The sequence below is a fragment of the Pavona decussata genome, unplaced genomic scaffold (assembly GCF_977016875.1).
Source record: "Pavona decussata unplaced genomic scaffold, jaPavDecu1.1 SCAFFOLD_102, whole genome shotgun sequence".
Taxonomy (NCBI): domain Eukaryota; kingdom Metazoa; phylum Cnidaria; class Anthozoa; order Scleractinia; family Agariciidae; genus Pavona; species Pavona decussata.
In genome coordinates, this window is record NW_028145517.1 from 5,977,060 (window position 1) to 5,998,335 (window position 21,276).

At 38.8% G+C, this 21,276-nt stretch overlaps 2 protein-coding genes and 1 long non-coding RNA gene across 4 annotated transcripts; 1 reads left to right on the top strand and 2 right to left on the bottom strand.

The window, feature by feature from the left end:
- Positions 1–3,456: 3,456 nt before the first annotated feature.
- On the bottom strand, positions 3,457–9,160 carry LOC146471895 (procollagen C-endopeptidase enhancer 1-like). The gene is made up of 6 exons (XM_085120472.1): positions 8,927–9,160; positions 8,019–8,057; positions 6,285–6,432; positions 5,598–5,845; positions 4,616–5,005; positions 3,457–4,241 (listed from the first exon to the last, which is right to left on the bottom strand). The coding sequence occupies exons 1-6, from the start codon at positions 8,970–8,972 to the stop codon at positions 4,168–4,170; spliced, it is 945 nt and encodes a 314-aa protein (XP_084976598.1). The 5' UTR covers positions 8,973–9,160; the 3' UTR covers positions 3,457–4,167.
- Positions 9,161–10,869: 1,709 nt separating this feature from the next.
- Positions 10,870–19,458, bottom strand: LOC146471896 (tolloid-like protein 1). 2 transcript variants are annotated; one of them, XM_085120469.1, is made up of 6 exons: positions 19,360–19,458; positions 15,747–15,785; positions 14,745–14,892; positions 14,248–14,495; positions 12,367–12,765; positions 10,870–12,092 (listed from the first exon to the last, which is right to left on the bottom strand). In XM_085120469.1, the coding sequence occupies exons 1-6, from the start codon at positions 19,409–19,411 to the stop codon at positions 11,854–11,856; spliced, it is 1,125 nt and encodes a 374-aa protein (XP_084976595.1). In that variant the 5' UTR covers positions 19,412–19,458; the 3' UTR covers positions 10,870–11,853. The 2 variants fall into 2 exon arrangements, with proteins under 2 accessions (XP_084976595.1, XP_084976596.1); XM_085120470.1 differs by having other exon boundaries at positions 11,882–12,097.
- A 185-nt stretch (positions 19,459–19,643) lies between these two features.
- LOC146471897 (uncharacterized) lies at positions 19,644–21,026 on the top strand. Its single transcript, XR_014866723.1, has 2 exons — positions 19,644–19,753; positions 20,926–21,026. It is a non-coding gene; the product is annotated as an uncharacterized LOC146471897 (long non-coding RNA).
- The last annotated feature ends 250 nt before the right edge of the window (positions 21,027–21,276 follow it).

Genomic DNA, 21,276 nt, shown 5'->3' on the forward strand with positions numbered 1-21,276 from the left:
ACTATGTTTTAATGCCGCACGTAAACATCAAGTTTAAAAAAGAAACGAAACCTAATTTTAATTGCCAAGCAATGACACAAACACAGGAAATGAAAACCTGATGATTGCGTTGTCAGAGTAAAGGAACAAAGAAAGAAAATAAAAAGAAGAAATGCGAAAGGTTCGCCATTAGCACGGGTGATTAACTGTGTGATTTTGTAAGATTCGGAATGTCTCGCTACTTCATGTCTATTTGTTCAGGGTGTCATACAAAGCTGCCGGTTAATCAGTCGCGGCCAGGAGGCGGCCCATCATCGATAGCCGACATATAGGGTAGAAATGCTAATGTCATCTTGAAATTTAGCTATTACAGCACCATTTTTTTCGACTATGAGCTGCATGAAGGCTATCACGATAAACTCTGGGGAGGACATACCTGTGATCAGGCGTCCGTCTTTCTTTCTTTCTTTCTTTCTTTTTTTTTTTTTTGTTTTTGTTTTTTTGTTTTTTGATTGCATTTAGGGAGCATGGTATTTGTTTTGCTTTTGTCTTTTGTTTTGTTTTGTTTTTTGAAGAAAATCAGAATTTCATCTCGGGTGAATTTGCAAAGTGATCACTTAGTCTTAAGGCCGAGGAAGATTATACCTTGCAATGTTTCACGGGGCTTGTATTGCAACGAAACTAAGAAAGACAAAAACGACCAAAATCTGAAATGGTGTGAAGTGTCCCAATTGAGATCGACCAGCCGCTTGAACCTTGGACAGCACTGGACGGGTGGGTTGGTATGGCAAGTGGGTTTTTGTGTGAGAGTGTTTACGAAATCTGGGTTAGCTTTGACAATTCTCAAGAACTTCTTGACTTTTTTCAAAATACGTTCATGTTTACATTTCCCATCTTTCGCTTTATGTACTCGTAAATGGAACATAATGATAGCTCGTATCGTTTGTTTCCCATTTATATATAGAAAGGACATTTTTTGTTACGTTCAATTTTCACAAGATCTTACGCCGGCCTCGGAATTGAATTTCTCTTAATTTCTGAGCTTGGGGTAGTCTCGATCAAACTGAAATAGAAAACGTTTGTCTTTCAGTGAAGTTAAACGATCATAACTGTCAACATCTTTAACACTTCTTTAAAGAGCGATTATTTTAACGAAGTGCTAGTTTTGATATACGTTTCAACTGAAAAAGCTCCGCAACTATTAAAGATGTACAACAAAAAGTTCATTTCAAAGAAATATATTTCGCCCTAATTGGCACTGAAGCGGAAGATAGCTACTGGCAGCTGATTATCTTTCAATTTGAAAAAAACTGACGTAAACGTTTGCCCATCAGGTTCTTTATACATATTTGCCTTCCAGAGTGCCCGATGTCAATCGTATTTTTTCTTTCTAAATTTCTTTTTCTTTATTGATACCTTGCGCGCGCAACTCGCAATATAAAAACTGCAATTTATCTGCCGTTAAGAAACAATTCAAATAATTTCACTGGCAAATAATTGATGTTCTCTTCATTTCCTTTCATGCAGGACTAACCTTCTGTGTAATTTTGTCCATAGCTCAGAACAGGAATATCAAAATAACCTTTTATATCCTCCGCGCTAAATGACAAGCCATTTGTTGTTGCTGAATCCTATCGTGTCAGCTTTATTTGCTTTAGGCAAGGGTGTTGAACTAGGAAAGGTTATTAAAAGTGATCTCTATCGACAATTTTGTCACTGGGAGCGATTTCTTCGTATCGTATAATTGGTAACGTTTCAGTTTGCGGACGAAACTTAAAGTGTGGCCGTTCAAATGAAAGCCAAGGAATAGTGAGTCCTTCCTTCTGCAGGTGGTCTGTTCAGCATTTGTTCATAACCAGGTGTTGATTCTACAAGTTACACCTTGACACTGTTTAGAGTTAAAGGTTTGATTTCTTGCGTTCTTCAGTTACCGCTCGCTGGATTGGGGTTCGCCATGAATCTCTTTAATCTTACTGATGTTGGTCAGAGCTTTCACGGCTCATCCAGTCTTGCCGGTAGCCCAGAGCTCCTTATGTTGGCCGTCTATAAAATGATACTATCTCCAGTAACAGTGATAGCCAATGGCCTTCTGCTTTTGACGGGGATTTTGGATCCACTGCGATCATTCCGTAACCCGTCATCCTTCTTTTTGCTGACAATGTCTGTTGCGAACGTTTTAACAGGAATAATTGTGGCCCCGGTTTTTGCAGCGTTGGAATACAACGGCTTCTTCGGACGAAAACAGTCGCTGGACACTGTTGAAGTCGGGTCTTCGTTTTCATTGCTTTCACTCAATATTTCCTTTGGAATGGTCTTCGCATTGGCTTTCGACAATTTTATCGCCGTTTTTCGGCCAACTAAGTACAGATCGTGGATCACAATGCGACGCGCCAAGATTTCTGTCCTCGTCATCTCACTGATTGCACTAACGTTCGCAATCTTGCCACATTTAAACGTTCCTATAACCACTGTTTTAAAAATCGATCTGCATTTTAATTCGACAGTAAACTCAGCGCTTCTGGTCGTGTCCTACATTTTACTCTACACAGCCTTTAAAAACCACACCAAGAAGTCGCTGGATCTGCGAGCTGCAGCTGGACCAAACAAACATGGCGGCAAACTCTATAAACTTCGAAACAAGTTTCGCAGGGTGTTGTTTATTTTTATCGTTTTTTCCACTGTGCCGGCGATCTTGTCAACTATTGCATATCACTTGGAGTCTTATTGCGACTCATGTCAGAAATACAAAGTAATAGTTCTAGTTCAGCGAGTTTGCCTTAATTTAATGTTCATGAAATGCGCTCTGGATCCGTTTGCTTTTGGTTGGAGGCTTGCTCGCAACAGGCAGGCACTGAAAAAGATCATTTGCTGTCAGCTCCATACTGTGAGACAGGAAGCTACTACGGAGAACCTTTAACTTTAACGGACTGAGTTTGCTCACCGACTACAGCCGGACTGCCTCTAAGCACCAGTAAGGCTAGTCCGGCGATATAGAAACATACAGTGTTCCGATCTTTAGTGGACTCCGCTTATTACTGTGAATTTCCGTAATAAGGAGCGTCTGAGGAGTGGTAAGCTTTCTGCTCTCATTTACAACAAGCATGCAATAAAAATATGAACAAAATGGAGCATGAAACAAGAAAAATTAAGAGTAACCTTATTCGACGTTTCGATGTATCCAACATCATTATCAAGAATGGAGAAAACGTTTAATGACAGAGTTGTTAAAAGAGTTGAGCTTGCATCTATTTTAATCATAACAGTAGAATCGGGATCATACAAAATTCTCGAATCTGATTGGCCATGAGCAGCCTCGATTTGTGCAGTACACGTTATTATGCAGTACCCTGTTCAGTTGAATCGTGAAGAAGCTGCTTCTCCCCCCATAAGTTTTAACCTATTTTCCTCTAAAATTTGTATCTGGATACGACTGCCCAATTCTGTTTATAATCATGTAAGTTTAGCGTATCGTTATCCCCCCCGCTAATCTCGAGTTAAATAGACAGGGCTGAACAACGTCTGCGCATGTGCAAAGGCTGTGGAGGTCTGGGTTCTAAAATGTTATCAATTTGTATCGGTTACATGTGGTAGACACCGCTGACACGACTGAATGGGACGAATATACAATGCTCCCTCGGCTAATGAATATTTCCTTTTCTGTATAAAATAAATACCAGCATGCTTAGCCAAAACCTCACGATCTACGCTGATAGTAACTAAAAATTACTTATCTAAAGCTCCATTCACACCAACAAAACATGTTTAATTAAACCAGATTTAACAAAATGAAAATTGGCAACAAAAAGCTGAGCCATTGGCTTTGACATAGGATTCAAGTAAACTTAAACTTGTGCTTTCATTTGTGCTAAGTCTATAGTCGACAAAAATCCGAAAGTAGCTTTTATGAAGGAAACAATTCTAAACCGTGTTTAACTAAACAGCTTTTAAACGTTTTTAGGCCTTGGTGTGAATGGGGCATAACGCTCATGCAATTGATTTTACGATGTTAGCTGACAGTTAACCAGATTCTTACAGAGTAAAATCTGCCAAACTTTTACGATTAATCAAACTTGCTGCTATTCAGATTTCAGCCAAAAAACTATCAGTTAAAACCCCTTAATATTTTCGTCAGATGATGAAGCCTACGATGAAACCATTCAGACTTCTTTCTTGGATTTCAAACACGCTTTAATTCCCACACATGAGCAGAGCTGAGATCATGAGAACCGTCAACAAGTTGCTGATAGGCAATCTTCCTTGACCTAGGAATCAATCAATCAATCAATCAATCAATCAATCAATCAATCAATCAATCATTTTTTTTTTTCAATAATTTTAAAACTTAACAAATTAGAAAAATGTACAACCCGCATATAGCAAAGCTAATCGAGGCGGGTTGTATAACTTAAACTAAATTAAATTAAGCAAAACAGGTTATTAGTAAAACCAAGTAAAATAAATAGAATAAGTAGGTGTACACGTGCGTTCACAGATAGTTACCATAAGCAAACGAAAACAGTTACATATAATGACGTTGACAGGTCTTTAATTCAACAATACGGGTGGGATTGATTGTTGTAGTTCGCGGAAAAGATATTTGTTGAGAGAATAATGGACATGCCTGTCGTACACACACCTGATGTGGTAAAAGAAGCCTTGAATCCCTTGTAGGTAGTGTTAGAAAAGCTGTCGCTTCTAAAATGCACCCAGACCATGTTTCCTGCACTCTGGATTATGCTCGGCTTGGTGCTGCCACACATTGGTTTAGCGAGAATTTCTCCAAGAACTGCCTGAAGTTCTCTGGGATCGTACAGGTCTTTGAAGTAGGCTTTCCGGACCTCCAAATAGTCGTTTTTGCAGTTCTCGCTTTGCTCGAGTTCGAATGAGTCGAAGGTGATTTTCACCTGATGTCCTTCGGGAGCCAGTAAAAACCACTGCCAAGCAAAATTTGCAGGGTAGTTCTTTGTGCCAAATTTAGGGGTGCTAATCTCGCCTTGGGATACATTGAGGAAGCTCTTCGAGCCAGCTACAGAGGTAATGATGTAAAAACGTCATTAGTTCGGTAAACGAGATTATTGAAATTTTGTTCTTAAATTACACTGAGTGAGTGGATTTTACATTGATAGCCACTTAGTTAATTGTCTCACGATTTGGGTCGCGATGTCTCGACCGCTATACTGTTGGTCTTCGGTCGACAATTCTCGATCCAGATCCAAGCGAGTCAATCGTCAGACAAACGATTTACTAAGCTGCAATGACTAACACCTTTCATGACATTAGATCAGTTACATTATATGCAAACTTTTCAATGATGTTCCGATCTAGCGTCCTGTCTTAATGGTAGTCATCATGCCTTGCCAAAATGACATCAAATGGCTACGAAAAAGACTCGATCAAGGCTTCCAAACTGCTCATTCTCAGGGCTTTTTAAGGGTAGGGGTAAAGGGTGAGTATGAATATTTCACCTTTACGTAATTACTCCATTGTGTTTGTCACGGCCTAATTTACTGCGTTACCTGAACAAGGTGTGATCAGCTATACTTTTGGTTTGAAGATCATGTATATGGACCACTCATTAGAAACTTGCTCTAAGTAGACAAGCAAAACGATAAACTTACAATCGTCGGATTTAGCGATAAACGAGATTCTGAATCCTTTGTGATGAACAGAGTCATCAGTTTTCAGCTTTAAATAGAAATTCTCTCCATTTCCCTCCTGGTCAGGTCTTGGCCCTCGTATCAGGTTTGTATACTCTATATAGCTGGGGCTAAATCTTCCACAAAAACCGTTGCCACTCAAAGCGTTGTAAGATGTAACAAATTTGAAAGAGTCACACTGGCAACCGTCACATTCTTCTATTTCCACGCTAGGAACGAAAAAAAGGAAACATGTTTCAGTCTCAATTTTGTGAACTAGATTTAAACTCTAAAAAGGAATAAAAGACAGAAAAATGAAGCGCTGCTTGCTTAAAACTAGATAGTCTGAAGGAAGGATTTGTGAAATTCGACAGCAAAAGTTTTCTTTCTGTATTATCCAACTAGTCTCGTGGTTTGCATGAGAAACGTGGACCAGTCTCTGAACACAAATTATTCGGAAAGAAACGCTTTTGTCGGCCATTAAGGGATTCACTTTCCTGTTCGTTAATCAACCCAGTACCGATGGCGACTGGTACATTTACTCATTATTCTTGGCGTACGAAAACCCTTGAAACACTCATAAAAACGCACAGAAAAAAAACTTCAAACCTAGCATACGCAATGTTGCTAGTACAGGAATAATTTAGTCAAAAAAATTAACAGTCTTACTAGTGATAAGTCAACCCAATGCCCGTATAAGGCTTAGGAATTTCAATCCTCCAACATTTTGTCTCGTTGACTCCATAAGTGCCGGAGCTGGGGTACATGATCTCGCCACTTGTGAGGCCTGTTATGTTAGTAATCCCATTTGGGCAGGCTGTAAAAACATATGCATAAAAATTAAGACATAATTAACAACTAGACACAATAATGTTCTTTATATGGATAAGTATGTGGCTTACGTGATAAACCGCTGGGCAGGTACATATGGTGGAGCGGGCTGGGATAAAGGTAAGTTCTCTTAGGCGATTCTTCCTTCTTTTTTCTCGCCATGGCTGAATGGCTTTTTCCTCCTGAATTTCTTTCAGGCTTTCTTTTCGCAACTGACGCGGCTAAAGTTGCGTACTAGCTGCGAGGATCGTTCTTCTATTTAATCTTTCATCCACAGTTAAAATATATGTTTCATAGTCAAAAAAGAACTTGAGCAAATGTTATACCATAAACTGTCGTTTGGTAAGTAAAACCATGAGATAGTGGTTTTCAGGGTTTGAATTTTAACAGAACTTTTCGACTAAAAGTACCTGAAGTACTTGAGGTTCATCGAGGGTTAATTTTATAAACTTTGATCTTTAGAAATAAGAAACTGACCAGCATATAAAAAGGAGTACCAAATGGGGTAAGATTGAAGAGACGCTTTAAAAGACCGGGACTAAGGGCGCGTTTTTTTATCCACAATTCTGGAATAAGAATGGTTGGTATGGAATGCTAGGAATAATTCGGATTGTCTGCATAAAAAAACCCCCATCGGTCCTGGCCGAGTAAACATTGCGTAACAAATATGGCGGCCGACGAAGAGGCTGCCATTGCAGCCGTTATCGCTGCAATTTTCCTTGTACTTTTGGTACAATGAAATCAGAAGCAATGTTTCATTTTGTCCAAAAGTGTAACCTGATTTTTTCCCTTGTAGAGACGTATTTGAATCCGCAGCGCTCATCTCGCCGTCCCCCATCTTGGATTTCATTCGCAACATTCTAATCATTCTGCCCCTGGGAGCAGAATGGATGGAATGGCATTCTGTCCATTCCGGAATAAGAATGCGGAATAGAAAAACGCGCGCTAAGAGTGTGCTGTAGTAAAATTAACGGGCTTTTCCAGAGGACAGCTCTGCAGTAAGGAAACCTAAAACGCAAATGGCTTTTTCCTCTTCTCAAAGTTTAGCAATTAGAGTTACTGACATAAAACTAAAGACTAGATATCAAAAGACTAACACTTATGCTTTCTTTACCACTTCTTTACAACCGGCCCGACCGGTTGGCTCAGTTGGTAGAGCACCGGACTACCGTGCGCGAGACCACCACTCATGGTCTTTAAATTACTGAGGAGAAAGTGCTGCCTTTGCTCTGACATCTGCAAATGGTTAAACTTTCTAAGGACGATAAACCGTAGGACCCGTCTCACAACACTTTCATGTTCATAACCTTGTGGGACGTTAAAGAATCCAGACACTAATCGAAAAGAGTTGGGCATGGAGTTCCCGGTGTACTGGTCTGGTCTTTGTGTGTGCAATAGTTGAGGGTTAGTTTGCAAGGAACTGCGAAAGTTCTGTTTCTTCCCCCCGTCACACTTAGTGACGAATTTGACTAAATCTAATGTAGTTTACTTGACACGTGAAGTGCTTTGAGATAATACTGGCAACCTAAAATAATAGGCGCGTCAGTTAGTTTGTTGATACTCAAAACTTACTGTCGTCACAAATCCCCTTTCCAAGGAACATTGACATAACTGCAACGATAATAAAACAACAATAATGAAATAAATCTCTTCGTTATAGAACCACGAAACGAGAGAAATAAAGCGAGCAAGCACGCAAAACACACAAATAAACCAAAAATATACAGAAAGGAAATGCTCATTCAATTGTTACTCAGTGGCTTGCCGACACATATGCAGATCAATGGTACATTTATGTTACTGCAGGTATTATTGACATGAAAACCCGATGTTACGTTTGTACTGAAACCTTGCCTTCTTTCCTCCGGGAAATCTTAGTGACCCAACGACATTTCATCGGTCATTTTCAACTCCACGAAAATAAAAGGCCTTAAGGAAGATATGGACAATACAGCATATTATCAGTTAAGTTCGATACTAAACAATTAGCTTGATTTTTGGTGTAACTCAGTATTAAATAACAGGCTATGCAGTCGCAAATACACCTGCTAACGCGTACAGTCAATAGACTTCTATATATTCTGAAATGATAGAGAGGTTTCACTAATTTCAAAATCAAGAAGCTTTGTGTTTTATCAAGAATTATTTCTTTAAGCTATTTACTTCCTTATTAATGTTTTTTGTGACAACTCGGTTGCCCAGCAACTACAACGAGAAACGGCGTAAAATGAAAACCATCCGTGCAAGTTTGCACGGCGCCAATTAAGCTAATCTTGCTTTTGATTTGAATAATTTCAGGAAGCCAAAAGCTGAAGGGAAAACACTTATAACAAAAGTTTGATCGAGCTGTGTCAGAAATTTTGTTGATTTACGTTCAACTTGTGGTTTCTGTCAAAAACGAATGCCCCTATCAGTCTTGCCCATGCTCTACTGAACTACACTTAATTTAATTCATATAACAAGATTGCTATACCACTTACCAAAGAGATGTACAGTCACAACCAAAATTCGCGTATTCAAAGCCATTTCTTTTGCAAAATGTTTTCTCCTTTTGCTGCTGGGCCCTGAAGATGCCAACGCTTGTCACCGACAACACACCGTTTACGGAGAAGTGTGGTTTATAAATCGAGCCATGAGTGGTATTTTGTCAGTGGCAACAGTTGCTAGGCGATGAAGGTGTAAACTCATCATTGCCACGGTAGTATTTCTTATCCAGTTTGATATGGTTCTGTGATTAAACGAAACAGTTTGAGCCAACCAACTCAAACCTTATTTTTGAAATTTTGTCAAGATCTCACCATTTTAGGGTCCATGAATCGCGCAGTTTTTGACAGGCTTGAACAAGATAATCATATTCATACAAGCCACCTGTTTTATGTTGTTTCTTTGGAAACAGAACAAAAACATAGCCCCGGGTATGATAGTTCTGCTGAACGTTTTTAAAATCAATTCAGTGGTTTTGAGTTATATTGTTTCGAAAGAAAATACTTGCCTTTGAAATACAGGTATAGAAGCCCCAGGAAGGTAACTTCAAATTCTTCTTTTAAAAAATCCACTTTTCCCTTTTCGTTGTATTTTTTCCTTGTGTTTTGCCTGGTTTAGCCAATTTTTGTTTATATTTCAAATATGCAAAAAAATTAGGTTGTGGTAGTTGAGATAGTATACTGAGAATAGCACTGTAGGATACTTACACAATTCAATTCAAACGGAACGAATCCGGAAAAGCGTTGTTCTTAATGAAAGAAAATTCAGTAACCGCAAACAAAATTTAACATGACTAAAGAAACAGATATTTTTACGCGCTAAATTGGTTAATTTGTTATTTTTTTATACTGCAAGCCCAAGTAAAGTGACTGTTTGCTGTAAAAAATACTTCAAATTTGCTGACAACCTGAACCAAAAAAGTGAAAGAAAGAAAAAAAGAAAGAAAGAAAGAAAGAAAGAAAGAAAGAAAGAAAGCCGAGAGAAAACGAAAATGCGCCGACTGAAAGGAAAAAGCATTGTCAAAAAGTGTTGGTCACCATGAACGTGAAGTGTCCCTAAGCCTTGCGATGTAACTTTTTGTAACGTTCTTTTTGACAAAACTGAACAAATTTAATGAAAATGTTCGGAGGCAAGCGAAGAAGTTAAATTTTCAGGAAAATTCCTGTAATTATCGCGGCTTTCAAGTAAATCTAGTATTTTGTCTATTTTCTTAAAAAAGTATTTGCCTCGAGCGAGCTTTCGCAAGCTAGAGTGCATGTGAAGTACAAAGACAAATGTGTGATCTCAAACCGTCCAGAGGGGACCAAAGCGTCAGGCTACCCCGGGAAATTTTGGGTAAGTTCTTAAATGGATGGAGTTAAGAAAACCTCCATGTGCCATTTTATTTATCAGTGGTCAGCTATTCTGACCACATATGACCCAAATGTCGAATTCCAAAGCCGTTATGCCTAAAATTCCGGCGTGCATCTCATCGTCATATTTAGTACAGGATGAAAACAAATAGCCTTAAATTAATTTGAAACCTCTTCTTTCTGTCTTAAAAGAGTGATCCCCTCTTTCGTTCAATTTGAAATAAAGTGACCCCACCCCCCGCCCCCTCCCCAATCCTCTGCACAGCCCCAGACGGTAAATAATTTGATTGGAACTTGCTGTGATATAGCGTATGTGATGTGAGCATTAACAGGCCAGAGATGACGTGGCAGCTTTATGCTCTGCGCTCATAGCGTAAAATTCAAGCAAATTTATTTTTACACGGATCAATTTTAAAACTTGTACATCAAAGAAATATTTTAAACAAGCGTGACAAAATCGGGACATAAACCTCTTTAAAGTGCGAAATGGCAGGGAAGACCAGTTCGCTATTTACAAAGCGTGACAGAGGATTAGAGCAGGGTGATACCATGAAACAAATCTAGCTAGTGATCAGAGAGAGGACAAAATCACAATCAAATCGCCATGAAATTGTAAGCAGAATCGCGTGTTAAATGTTTGAAATCGAAAAACTAGAGGCGGTTCTTAAAAATGTCCTTTCTAAAAGGGCCCTTAAAGATCCGGTGCTTGGAGATTTAGCTGTTTAGGAATTTTTGGCATCAGCCGCGTCAAGTGCTGTGGCCGCATCCGACAACAACACTTTATATTTCATTTTCAAATACAGATGGCGTTGCGCCGCAGTAAATTCAGAAAATGAAATAAAATTACACTAAACTAAATAATCACTGACTTCTAGATGCACTGACTAAACCTTAACCCTTTGTAATTCTTCTTCGCCTGCAACCATGGGCAATAGGAAACATGGCTTTCGACTAAAGAAAGGTTATATTTATCTCAAATAAAGTTGAATTACTCGCACTGAAGTAGCCTCTTATATTTTCTGGTCGTTCTCCCTATTTATTTCTTGTAAAATAGCCCTAAAAAAGCGCCGTTGGATTCAGAATTAATTCCAAAGGACACTTTCGTAATTCAATTCAAACGGCGCGAATAAAAACATTTTCTAAATGAAAGAAAATTCAGTAACCGCAAACAAAATTTGAGATAACTTAAGAAGCAGACTATTTATCCTACTTTTAAAAAAATGTTTAAATGATACTGATTTACGCGCTTTTGAAACGCATTTTCGTCCTTAAAGGTATCCTGTTTAACTATTTTTTTGTCACTCGCAATTTTGTTTTTATTCTCAGCAAACTAACAGCTCTTTAAGACAAACCTCACAACTACATCTTTCCACTATTCAGTCAAATTCCTCATGATCACTGGCTGACGCATTCTACAGTTTAAACAGTCAGCCAACATTTTAAGTTCTGAACTGACAGTTATCCTAATTACTAAGTTCGTCTGTGCAGCCATATTCCATGATCTGGATCACCGTGCAACAAATCGGATTCTCAGTTATCATAAGAGAGTAATAATTGTTTTCTAACTTGTTCTAAGCTAAACGAAAAATGAGTCCTGTTTTTTGCGTTGTAAATCGTACCAACGCGCGGTCTTTGAAGAAAGATTCTAGAGCGAGCAAGAAATTAGGAGATGAGACTGGCATTCTGGTCCTAAGCTGTTCAGTTAAGCTCCACTCAGACTCCTTGGATGGGCTTAGAACATGTCCTTCGTAGTCATGATCAGCACAGGGGTAAACAGAAGCTTCAATACGCTGCTTATGGACAATCGTCTCTGAGCTAAGAAACGACAAAATACAATCAATTAGAAAAAGTGCATTTTCCGCGGATCATTTTCTAAGGAATCATGGGTCAGGGGATCATGACACTCACTCACTCACTCACTCACTCACTCACTCACTCACTCACTCACTCACTCATTTTGAAATTGGGCGGTTCAATGTTCAAATCAAAATTCGATTTCTGATTAGATAAGAGAAATAGAGTAAAATTAGAACTATATTTGAGTCAGCTCAGCCTGACGATGGCTATGTCTGTGGTATGTATACCTGACGAAGTGAAGGAGGCCTTGAATCCTTTGTAGGTGGTGGTGGTGTTGCTATCGCTCCTGAACTGCACCCAAACCATGTTTCCTGCACTCTGTATTGGGCTTGGGTTAGTGCTGCCACATATGGGTTTGGAGAGGATTGCTCCATACTCGGCAACAATTTCTACAGGATAGTATGGTTTTTCAAAGTAGGCCTCTCTGACCTCTACGTAGTCATTCTCACAGTTTTCACTTTGTTCCAGCTCGAATGTCTCGAAGGTGATCTGAACCCGGTGTCCTTCAGGGACAATTAAAAACCGCTGCCGATCATAGCTTGCAGGATAGTTCTTGATGCCAACTTTCGGGGTGCCAAATTCGATCTTTTCACCTTCGGTCGCATTTAAGACTCTTGCGTTACCATCTACAAAGCAAAGCAATTGAAATGAATCTTCCATTATTTCCTGGACAGTATAATTAAACTTAAACCACCTTTTCAAGTGATAACCGGAATAAGTGTGGAACAACAATAATGTTTGCCCTAATTTTCATATTTTATGGGAGTTTTGTTTAGATTGCCTCGCAGCATTTTTGCCCCATTACTTTCACTGTCGGCTTAGCTTACTATTAAGTTTATTTGAAACAAGGTGACGCGCAGAGGCTTGAGGACGGTGCCTATTATTGTTACTGCGCATACATTCTGCGCATCTCGAGATACTCGGGTTTCCTATGGGTGGTGCTTACTAGTACAGGAATATTTTTGCGCGGTTTAAAACTATACGGAGAAAGCAGAACTTAACAAATGCTTTTGGTATCTCAAAAGACAATTGGGGGTAACCGTGCATTTTTCAGAGATAATTAAGCTTCAATTTAGGAAAAAAAACCATACATTGCTTTATATTTTGGCGCTTTTAGAGATATTATTGCTTAGTTATCTTTGAAAAATGCATGGCTACCCCCAATTTTCTTTTTGGATTCCAATAGTCCTTGCTAAGATCTGCTTTTCCCGCATAGTCATAAACCGCACAAAAATACTTCGGTATTAGTAGGCACTGTTCTTAAAACAAAACAAAACAAAAAAAACGTTAAAATATTTGCGTGGTGCATTCAGACTTGACCAAAAGAGCGCTTCTTTGCTTATTGTGATAATGAATATGATGATAATGTTGGTAGCCATGGTGATATTTCTTCAACCTCGTTCCTAGGGTCCTTTCGTTCCCTATCTCGAGGGAGGAAGAGAGAGAAACCTGGGAACGAGGTTGATTGGTTGGTTCATTTCTTTAGAAAAACAAAAGAATATGTTAAGTACTTAGGTGTAATTATTGACTCAAATTTGACTTTTATCTTGATAAAATAAAAGAAGTCATTTACAGTCAGGACACATTTTATGGAGATAAAGTCGTTGCAAATTAACTGGTTTCTGTAGTGTTCCACTTATTATAACCTATTCACTCGACGGGCAAGTTGTAAATGAATTTCCAACACGAAAAGATAATGTTTTACTGTTCGAGTAAGGGCTTCAGTTGTTTAAGACTCCGATTGTTGAGTTCAGCTCAGGAATATTGATTGTTGCTCAACTGTGAGGGCCAGAAGAGTATTTATTAGTTATATTAGAATAAACAAACCTGCTTTGTAGTCGATAATTTATACCATTATTGACAATATAGATGCATTTCCAGCCATTTTAGAAGACTTAGAGTTCAAAATTTCGCGGGGGAGCTTGCTCCCAGACCCTCATAGTTGCCACATGCTATCGCGCTCGATCCAGTCCCCCATCTCGAAAACCCGCTCTTCAAGCCCTGTGTTGTCATTTGTTCATTAAATGTCGTTTGTTTATGCGTGCTGTGCTGTGCAGTAGTGTGTGTATCGCTGACTTTTAATCAAACGGCACTGTCACGTTACTTACATGAGCGGGACCGCACGATGTAAGAGAACTTGAATCCTTTATAGTTACCAGTGTCGTCAGAAACGAAACGGATGTAGATGTTCCTTCCATTCATACTGTTAAAGTTCAGTTCGCCTCGGACATGAAAGAGATTTTCGAAATATGTGGGGCTATTTGTGCCACAAAACCCACGAACACCTAAATAGCCATAATTGGAAGTAATGGCGGCTGATTCACAGTTGCAAGTGTCACAGTCTTCTATATCAAGGCTGCATAGGGGAAAGCGAAAAAAATTTTAGTGTTTCTGCAAGCTGAGTGGGTTTGAGCTAGGTGCTTTAAGTAATTCTAAAAAGATATTCCACTTAAAAAAAAAAAAAAAACACGAGAACCCTTGATAAAACATGTCAAAATTCCGCATCTACTTTGTGTCATGTAAATCTAAGGATAAACCGTACCACACCATACTCATACCATAACTTATTAAACACGATGGGTTTTAAAGCAATTTAATAACTTACGAGTCCAGATACAATCCGATTCCTAAATAGGGTTTAGGAACTTCAATCCTCCAACATTTTGTCTCGTTGATGCCATAAGTACCAGAGCTAGGATACGCAAATTCGCCGCTCGTATCACCTGTTATATTGGTAATACCATTGGGGCAAGCTGTGGAGAAATTAGCAAACGAAGTCCCGGTATATTGTCTATTAAAGCAATTTGTAATGTCAATTTTACTTTTTATAGAATACAGTGGAACCTCTCCTTACGGACACCTCTATAATACGGACACCTCTCTATTACGGACAGTTCACTTGGTCCCTGAGAGACCGAAATCCATATAAAGCGTACCTCTCTAAAACGGACATCTCTATAATACGGACACTTATCCCTGTCCCCTTGGTGTCCGTAATAAAGAGGTTCGACTGTATTCTTTTGATAAAACGTGATCTACCAAACCTGAGACCATGACTCCTACCCGACATATTTGAGTACGGTACGTAATCTAATACTGTTTGATCCGGTTAAGCTAAAAATTTACTTGAGTTACAGAAAGTTTTAGGGAACGGAATCTCAACTTGAATTATTTACTTAATAGACGTTACTGCCTTTAGGAAAATGATAGATGACGACTTTTTGGGTTTTTTGACGACATATTTGACCCATCGAAATCGAAAAAAACTAGTTTTCCAGTGTGGCGAAATTTTGAGCTGACGAAGAAAACTTAAGATTTTCTTCAGTCTCAACTTGGCTCGATTATCAGCCACTGTTCGGGAAAATGAGCCCGCGCTCAAAGAGGAACCCGAGGGAGCGGCGGAAATTGAGCCTACTTTTGAACTAAATCCGAATTTGTAAGGCGATTAAGGCCTTTCGGAGAGATGTCTACCGAAATAAACCGCTGCCGGGTGCTTTGAATTTTGCTATACACGACCAATTTCTAAGTGGTTCGTGAAATGACTGAATGTTTATTTTGAAAAGGGTTTAAACAATCAAGTGGTTCATTTGCAATATTCAGGTCTTACTTGAGTCACAAATTCCTCGTCCAAGGGAAAGCATCAAAACTAGAACAACAACAACAACAACAACAAATAGTTAGTGAAATACCCGTAGTACAGGGAATTAAAGTAGGAAAAGAAATAATTTATGGAATAAATATATGATGGGATATTTTGAGCCTGGTGAATGAATGAGAATTATGTCTTATTCAGTAAGTGACACAGGAAAACTCGGAAAAAGGAAATCCGAGTGCTCCTATCACGAGTCGAACATAAGACCTCCCGATTACTAGTTCGGATGCTCTACCACTGAGCTACAGGAGACTCGTTTTTAACTCGTGAATGCGCACATACACAATGAACGAGTTATAGCGATGGCGGACGTTTCGCTTGGTTGGTTGGTGGGTTCTGTCTTTAACTTGCGGGCATGCCAGTGAATGAGTTTTAAATTCAATTAGTGGAAAAAACACGCGAAAATTTTTTGTTTGCGGCGCATCAGGATATTCTTATTCAATCTGTAGAGAATAATTTGACGATCATTTAACACAAGAATGGAGATTTTTCGCTAAATCTGAGCAAAGTTAAAAGTTTTTCAATTTTTCAGAAAGTACGGGGGTCGTAAACTCAACTTGGGAAAAAAAGGCGAGGAAATTTTTTTTTCACCACGCATCAGAAAAATCTTATTCAATCTGTAGAGAATAATTTGACAATCATTTTAGAGTAAGAATGGAGATTTTTCGTTAAATCTGAGCAAAGTTATGTTTTCTTTTAGTTTTTCAGAAAGTCCGGTGGTCGTAAACTCAATTAAAAAAAAAAAAAAAGAGGAAATTTTTTTCACGACACATCAGAATAATCTTATTGAATACGACGCATCAGAATAATCTTATTCAATCTGTAGAGAATAATTTGACAATCATTTTGGTGTAGAATGGAGATTTTTCGTTGTCTCTGAGCAAAGTTATAGGTTTTTTCGTTTTTTCCACAAAGTGCGGTGTCTTTTAATAGTTTAAAAATAATTGAAGTTAATAAAAACTGAATGAACAATATTTGAATTTAAAAATTAAATTAGTGAAGTGTCGGCAAGATCTTTGAATAAACAAGACGCTTTTAGAACGTTTACGTGGCATGCGTTGATGTATGTTTAGCGCTAATCCCCTTATTTATAATAGGCCTCACCGATTTTTTAACTTATCCTCCCTTCGCGATTGAACTTACCGAACATTTTATTCAGAAAGATTGCGTGATATTGCGTTGCGCTACTTAAAAGTTTGCCGCCAAAAAATATTTCCCCCCTGAAAATGTCTTCAGCTGAAAGAAGCACTTTTAACTGAAAAGTTCACTGCTTATCATAACTTTTTGCATACATGAAAATTCGACATCTTTCATCATATTTTATGCTTCTCATACAAAAGTATTACATCAAGTAGGTTAGTTTGCTAAAAATAGTTAGTTTTGCTGTCAGTTTTCACGCGAAAGCGGAACGTGTCATGTCAAGCATCAGTGACGTCGTAAACAAAATTATGCAAATTTCTGGTGAAATGAACATTTTTAGATCTTGTCAGCTTTCATAGAGGTTTTAAAGGGAAAAATGTTTCATTTTCGCAATTTACATCTGGTAATTTATGGGAAAGCAAAAAGACGTGGTCAATAAATTTTCATCAACTGTTCAATACATACCGTGTATAATTTATTGAAATGCATGTGTAAAGGATTACGTTCATTGAATAATAAAGCGTAACACACACAACTAGCTTTCATTGGAATAATTCCTTTTTAGAAAGAGTTAGTCATATTTCAAATTATTTTTACTTGAAGATTGCGTGGACTGAACTGCAAAGGAAAAATTTAATAATCGACGCATCAGAATAACCTTATTTAATGAGTAGGGAATAAGTTTACAATCATTTTTATAGTACAAGAATGGTTATTTCTCGTTACATAATCGGACAAAGATATAATTTCTTCTAGCTTTCAAGGAAGTATCCGTAGCCGTCTTAATTTCAATTGCTGATGTGTCATCTGCATTCACGAGTTGGCTCACAGGAGCCTTTGATTTAAACTAGGTTCAGTGGGACAAACATCCTCGGCATACCGCTAGGATTTAAATTTCAATGTGTGGCATTTGCGCAGTGGAATAAATGTAATGGTATATTTTAAGCCCAATGAATGAATGAGAATGATGTATTATTCAATTTGTGACACAGGCATACTCGGAAAAATGAAATCCGAGTGCTCCTATCAGGAGCCGAGCCTATAACCTCCCGATTACTAGTTCGGATGCTCTACCACTGAGCTACAGCCACACATGACATTCCAATCCTAGCAGTATGCAGGATGTTTGTCCCATGAACCTAACTTAATGGCCTAAGCTAGCTCCCGCGAGTTTCCTGAACTAGTAATCGGCAGGTTCTTAGCTTCGTCTCCTGATAGGAGAACTCTGATTTCCTTTTCCCGAGTTTGCCTGTGTCACTCACTGAACAAGACGTTTTACGCGGGATGAGTTGGTGTATGTTTACCACTAAGTGCAGGTGAAAACGTATCGTCCCGTCGCGATTGAGCTAATGGAACAGTTTGAGTCACAAAGACAGCGTGATGTTGTTTCCGCGATATTCTTGCTTTGTTTTACGATAACGTAATGACTCAGGCCTGACTCATGTTCTATTCTGGTTATGTAATTTATGAAGTGGATTTCCAGTAACGTTAAGGTATCAGTTCGACAAAGTCTGCAGCGCGAGTAATGACTCAAGCTTAAGCCTTAAGCTTGACCTTTCTTCTTCGCATCGCGCGAAACACAATCTGTCAGTGAAAACCTAATTTCTTCGCTGTGAACTGTCCAATTTCGACCATTTAAACTGTCGAATACTTCTAGAACTTATCCTTTCGATTAACCGCTTCAAAAGGGCAAATTTTCTTTCTGAAAAAAGCATATTTTAGTCTTAAACATGTGAACAATACGGCTACGTAATAATAAATCATTCTCGAAAGAATTTGTGTTGTTAGACTTTACCTCGGTTGTAAAAGTCCATGTTTTAGAACCGTTTCCTTCCCTCTTACATTTAGTTCACATCACAGAAATAGAGAGATTTAGCATTGCGTTTACGGCAAACGGAAAACGCCAGGCTGAAATTTTCTCTTTGATGAAAAACAATGAAGCTTTTTGGGTTTAAGCTTATCTCCACCCAATCGGCGACAGCTATCGAGCAAACACGAAAAAGAGAGAAGGAAGAACGAGAAACACAAGTTTATGCATTTTAGAACAAACAGCGGCTTGACGTTTCCCGTTTGGCGTTCCCGTAAACGCGAAGCTTAATCTCTCTAATGCTCAAAAAAATTAAAGCGAATTTCCACAATTCGCGGTTAATTTTATGGAGCGCTAATTTCTTATAATAAGGTATGTCTTTAACTTTGTGTTCTAGGTAGTAACCCTTGCGTCTGATACCGATTGGAGGATCAGAATTTGCATGAATGCAACCGAATTGTTTTTGCTTTCATCAAGAGGCGGCACTGCCTGACCATCAAATTCCTTGTAAGCCCGTGGCTTCCCATGGGCGTCCTCGCCATTAAAAAAATAATAATAACTGATAATTTGCAATTGTAAACTGTTTTTTTATGGCAAAACAATGAACTGAACTGAACTAACCAAGTACCGTCGCAGTCGATGTAAACTGGCGGCCAAAAATCAGTAAAGCCATTCTCGTACTCGTCTCAATCCACAACAGTTTGAAGCTGGTTGAAGACCTCACTGCATTAATAACACCTTGGCGGAAGAGATTTTCGATTTTAAATGCTTTCTGGCGACCACAATGCAACGCACGCGTCAGTGGAGGTTTCGTATGACATGAAACCACCATTTTTCGCTCAGTGTGAAGCCGTCAATGTCGGTTGTAAATCCAGTGAATGACCTTGGCATTAAAGTCAAAGTCACGCAAACTCAAGTAAACTCTATATTCGAAGGTATATACATAGCGACGCGGAAAAAAGTTATTTACGTCTGTCGTTATCCCTATATACTGATGTGGTTTGTATGTCGTAATGTTGCTTCCACAATACAGTCAAACCTCCCGTAAGCGACCACCCATAATAGGGACCTTAAGCAGAGACGACGATGCCGCCGACGAAAACAGAACTTAAAAAATTACCTTCGCGTCTTCTGAATAAATTCCCGATGATTTATACTCTCTCAGTTTGTGTAATGTGGCCGAACTATCGAGGAGCTAACGTCGTAGGGGCGCCTTTAAAGTTCAGAAAGAGAAAGGTAAATTAATCATCATGCGTTCACGTTCTCCATAAAACCTTAAATTTGATTATTTCACGTTGTTGTTTTGCAGAGGACGGCCAAGATATATACCAAAGTGTATAATGCACGTGCAGAGCCAGTGTTTTGCTAATTAAGACTATTGTTTTCTGACGTTCTCGTTGACGTCGTCGTCGTTGCTGCTTAAGGTCCCTAATGTCAAGGATATGTGGTCGCTTTCGGGAGGTGGTCGCTTAGCAGGGGACAGACCACAGGGGGTTAAATTTCGGGTAATTTACATTTGGTAATTGCGGAAAGATAACCCTTTTGCCAGTGCTTATCGAAACCCAAAGTAATTTTCTTTAGACCGCCTGATTCAGGAGCAAACGGTCAATGGCGTTTTTGCAATGTTTCATTTCAAAACATCTGCAACTTTCGCGTTTGTTGTTTGCTTGTTACATAATCCACTTGACGTTCTTTACCGCCACAATTTTTCTGTTGGCATGAGTAATACAAGATTCATACAAGGTTGAGAGAGTCATCACCGGTCATGCACGTACATACATGCTATTTACAAGATAAGAGTTTCTTTCCTACAAGGGATTCAACATGATCAAAGTTTATTTCAGTGTACGCTTTATATAGTGCATGTGTATGTTATGTTAAGTTATTTCGGGAGACACTTCCGGTAGCTCCGGCTGTGAGATTTTAATACGGCATCCGCTGTAATGATGTGGGCCAATATGTTACAGCGACACATTTTGCAATTTCCGCCCGTGAGAGGTACAGCAGATTGTGTGTCAACTGGTCGCCAAAGGGAGGTCAAAAACAATTGAAAATTTTAAACAATCATCTCCAAAAGTGGTCGCTTACTAAAGGTTCCATCTATAGTGATTTGAATTGAAAACTTTTGGTATTTTGGAAAAGTGGTCGCTAATGAGAGTTGGTCGCTTAAGAGAGGTGGTCGCAAAGGAAGGTTCGACTGCATTTCGAAATTTACGAAGGTATTCCATATACACATTATTTTAATTTTCGTTGATTTTCATTTCACTTTAGTAAAACGTTTATTCCATGAGAAAAAAAAAAGAAATTTTAAAAGATCATGCTCAAAGCCAGTAGAAGGTATCGGTTGGTTTATATCCTTTGTTGAACGGTGCACGCCGCGTTTCAATCAAACATTTTCATCAATCTCGTTCCCAGAGGTTGCAATCCTTTTGGTCAGTTACGAACTGACCGGTCTGCCGGTATGTACGTCATGTATCCCTTATTATTGTGAAGTATCTACGGGTCTTCCGGCTAGCCAGTTCTGACACTTGGAATGGA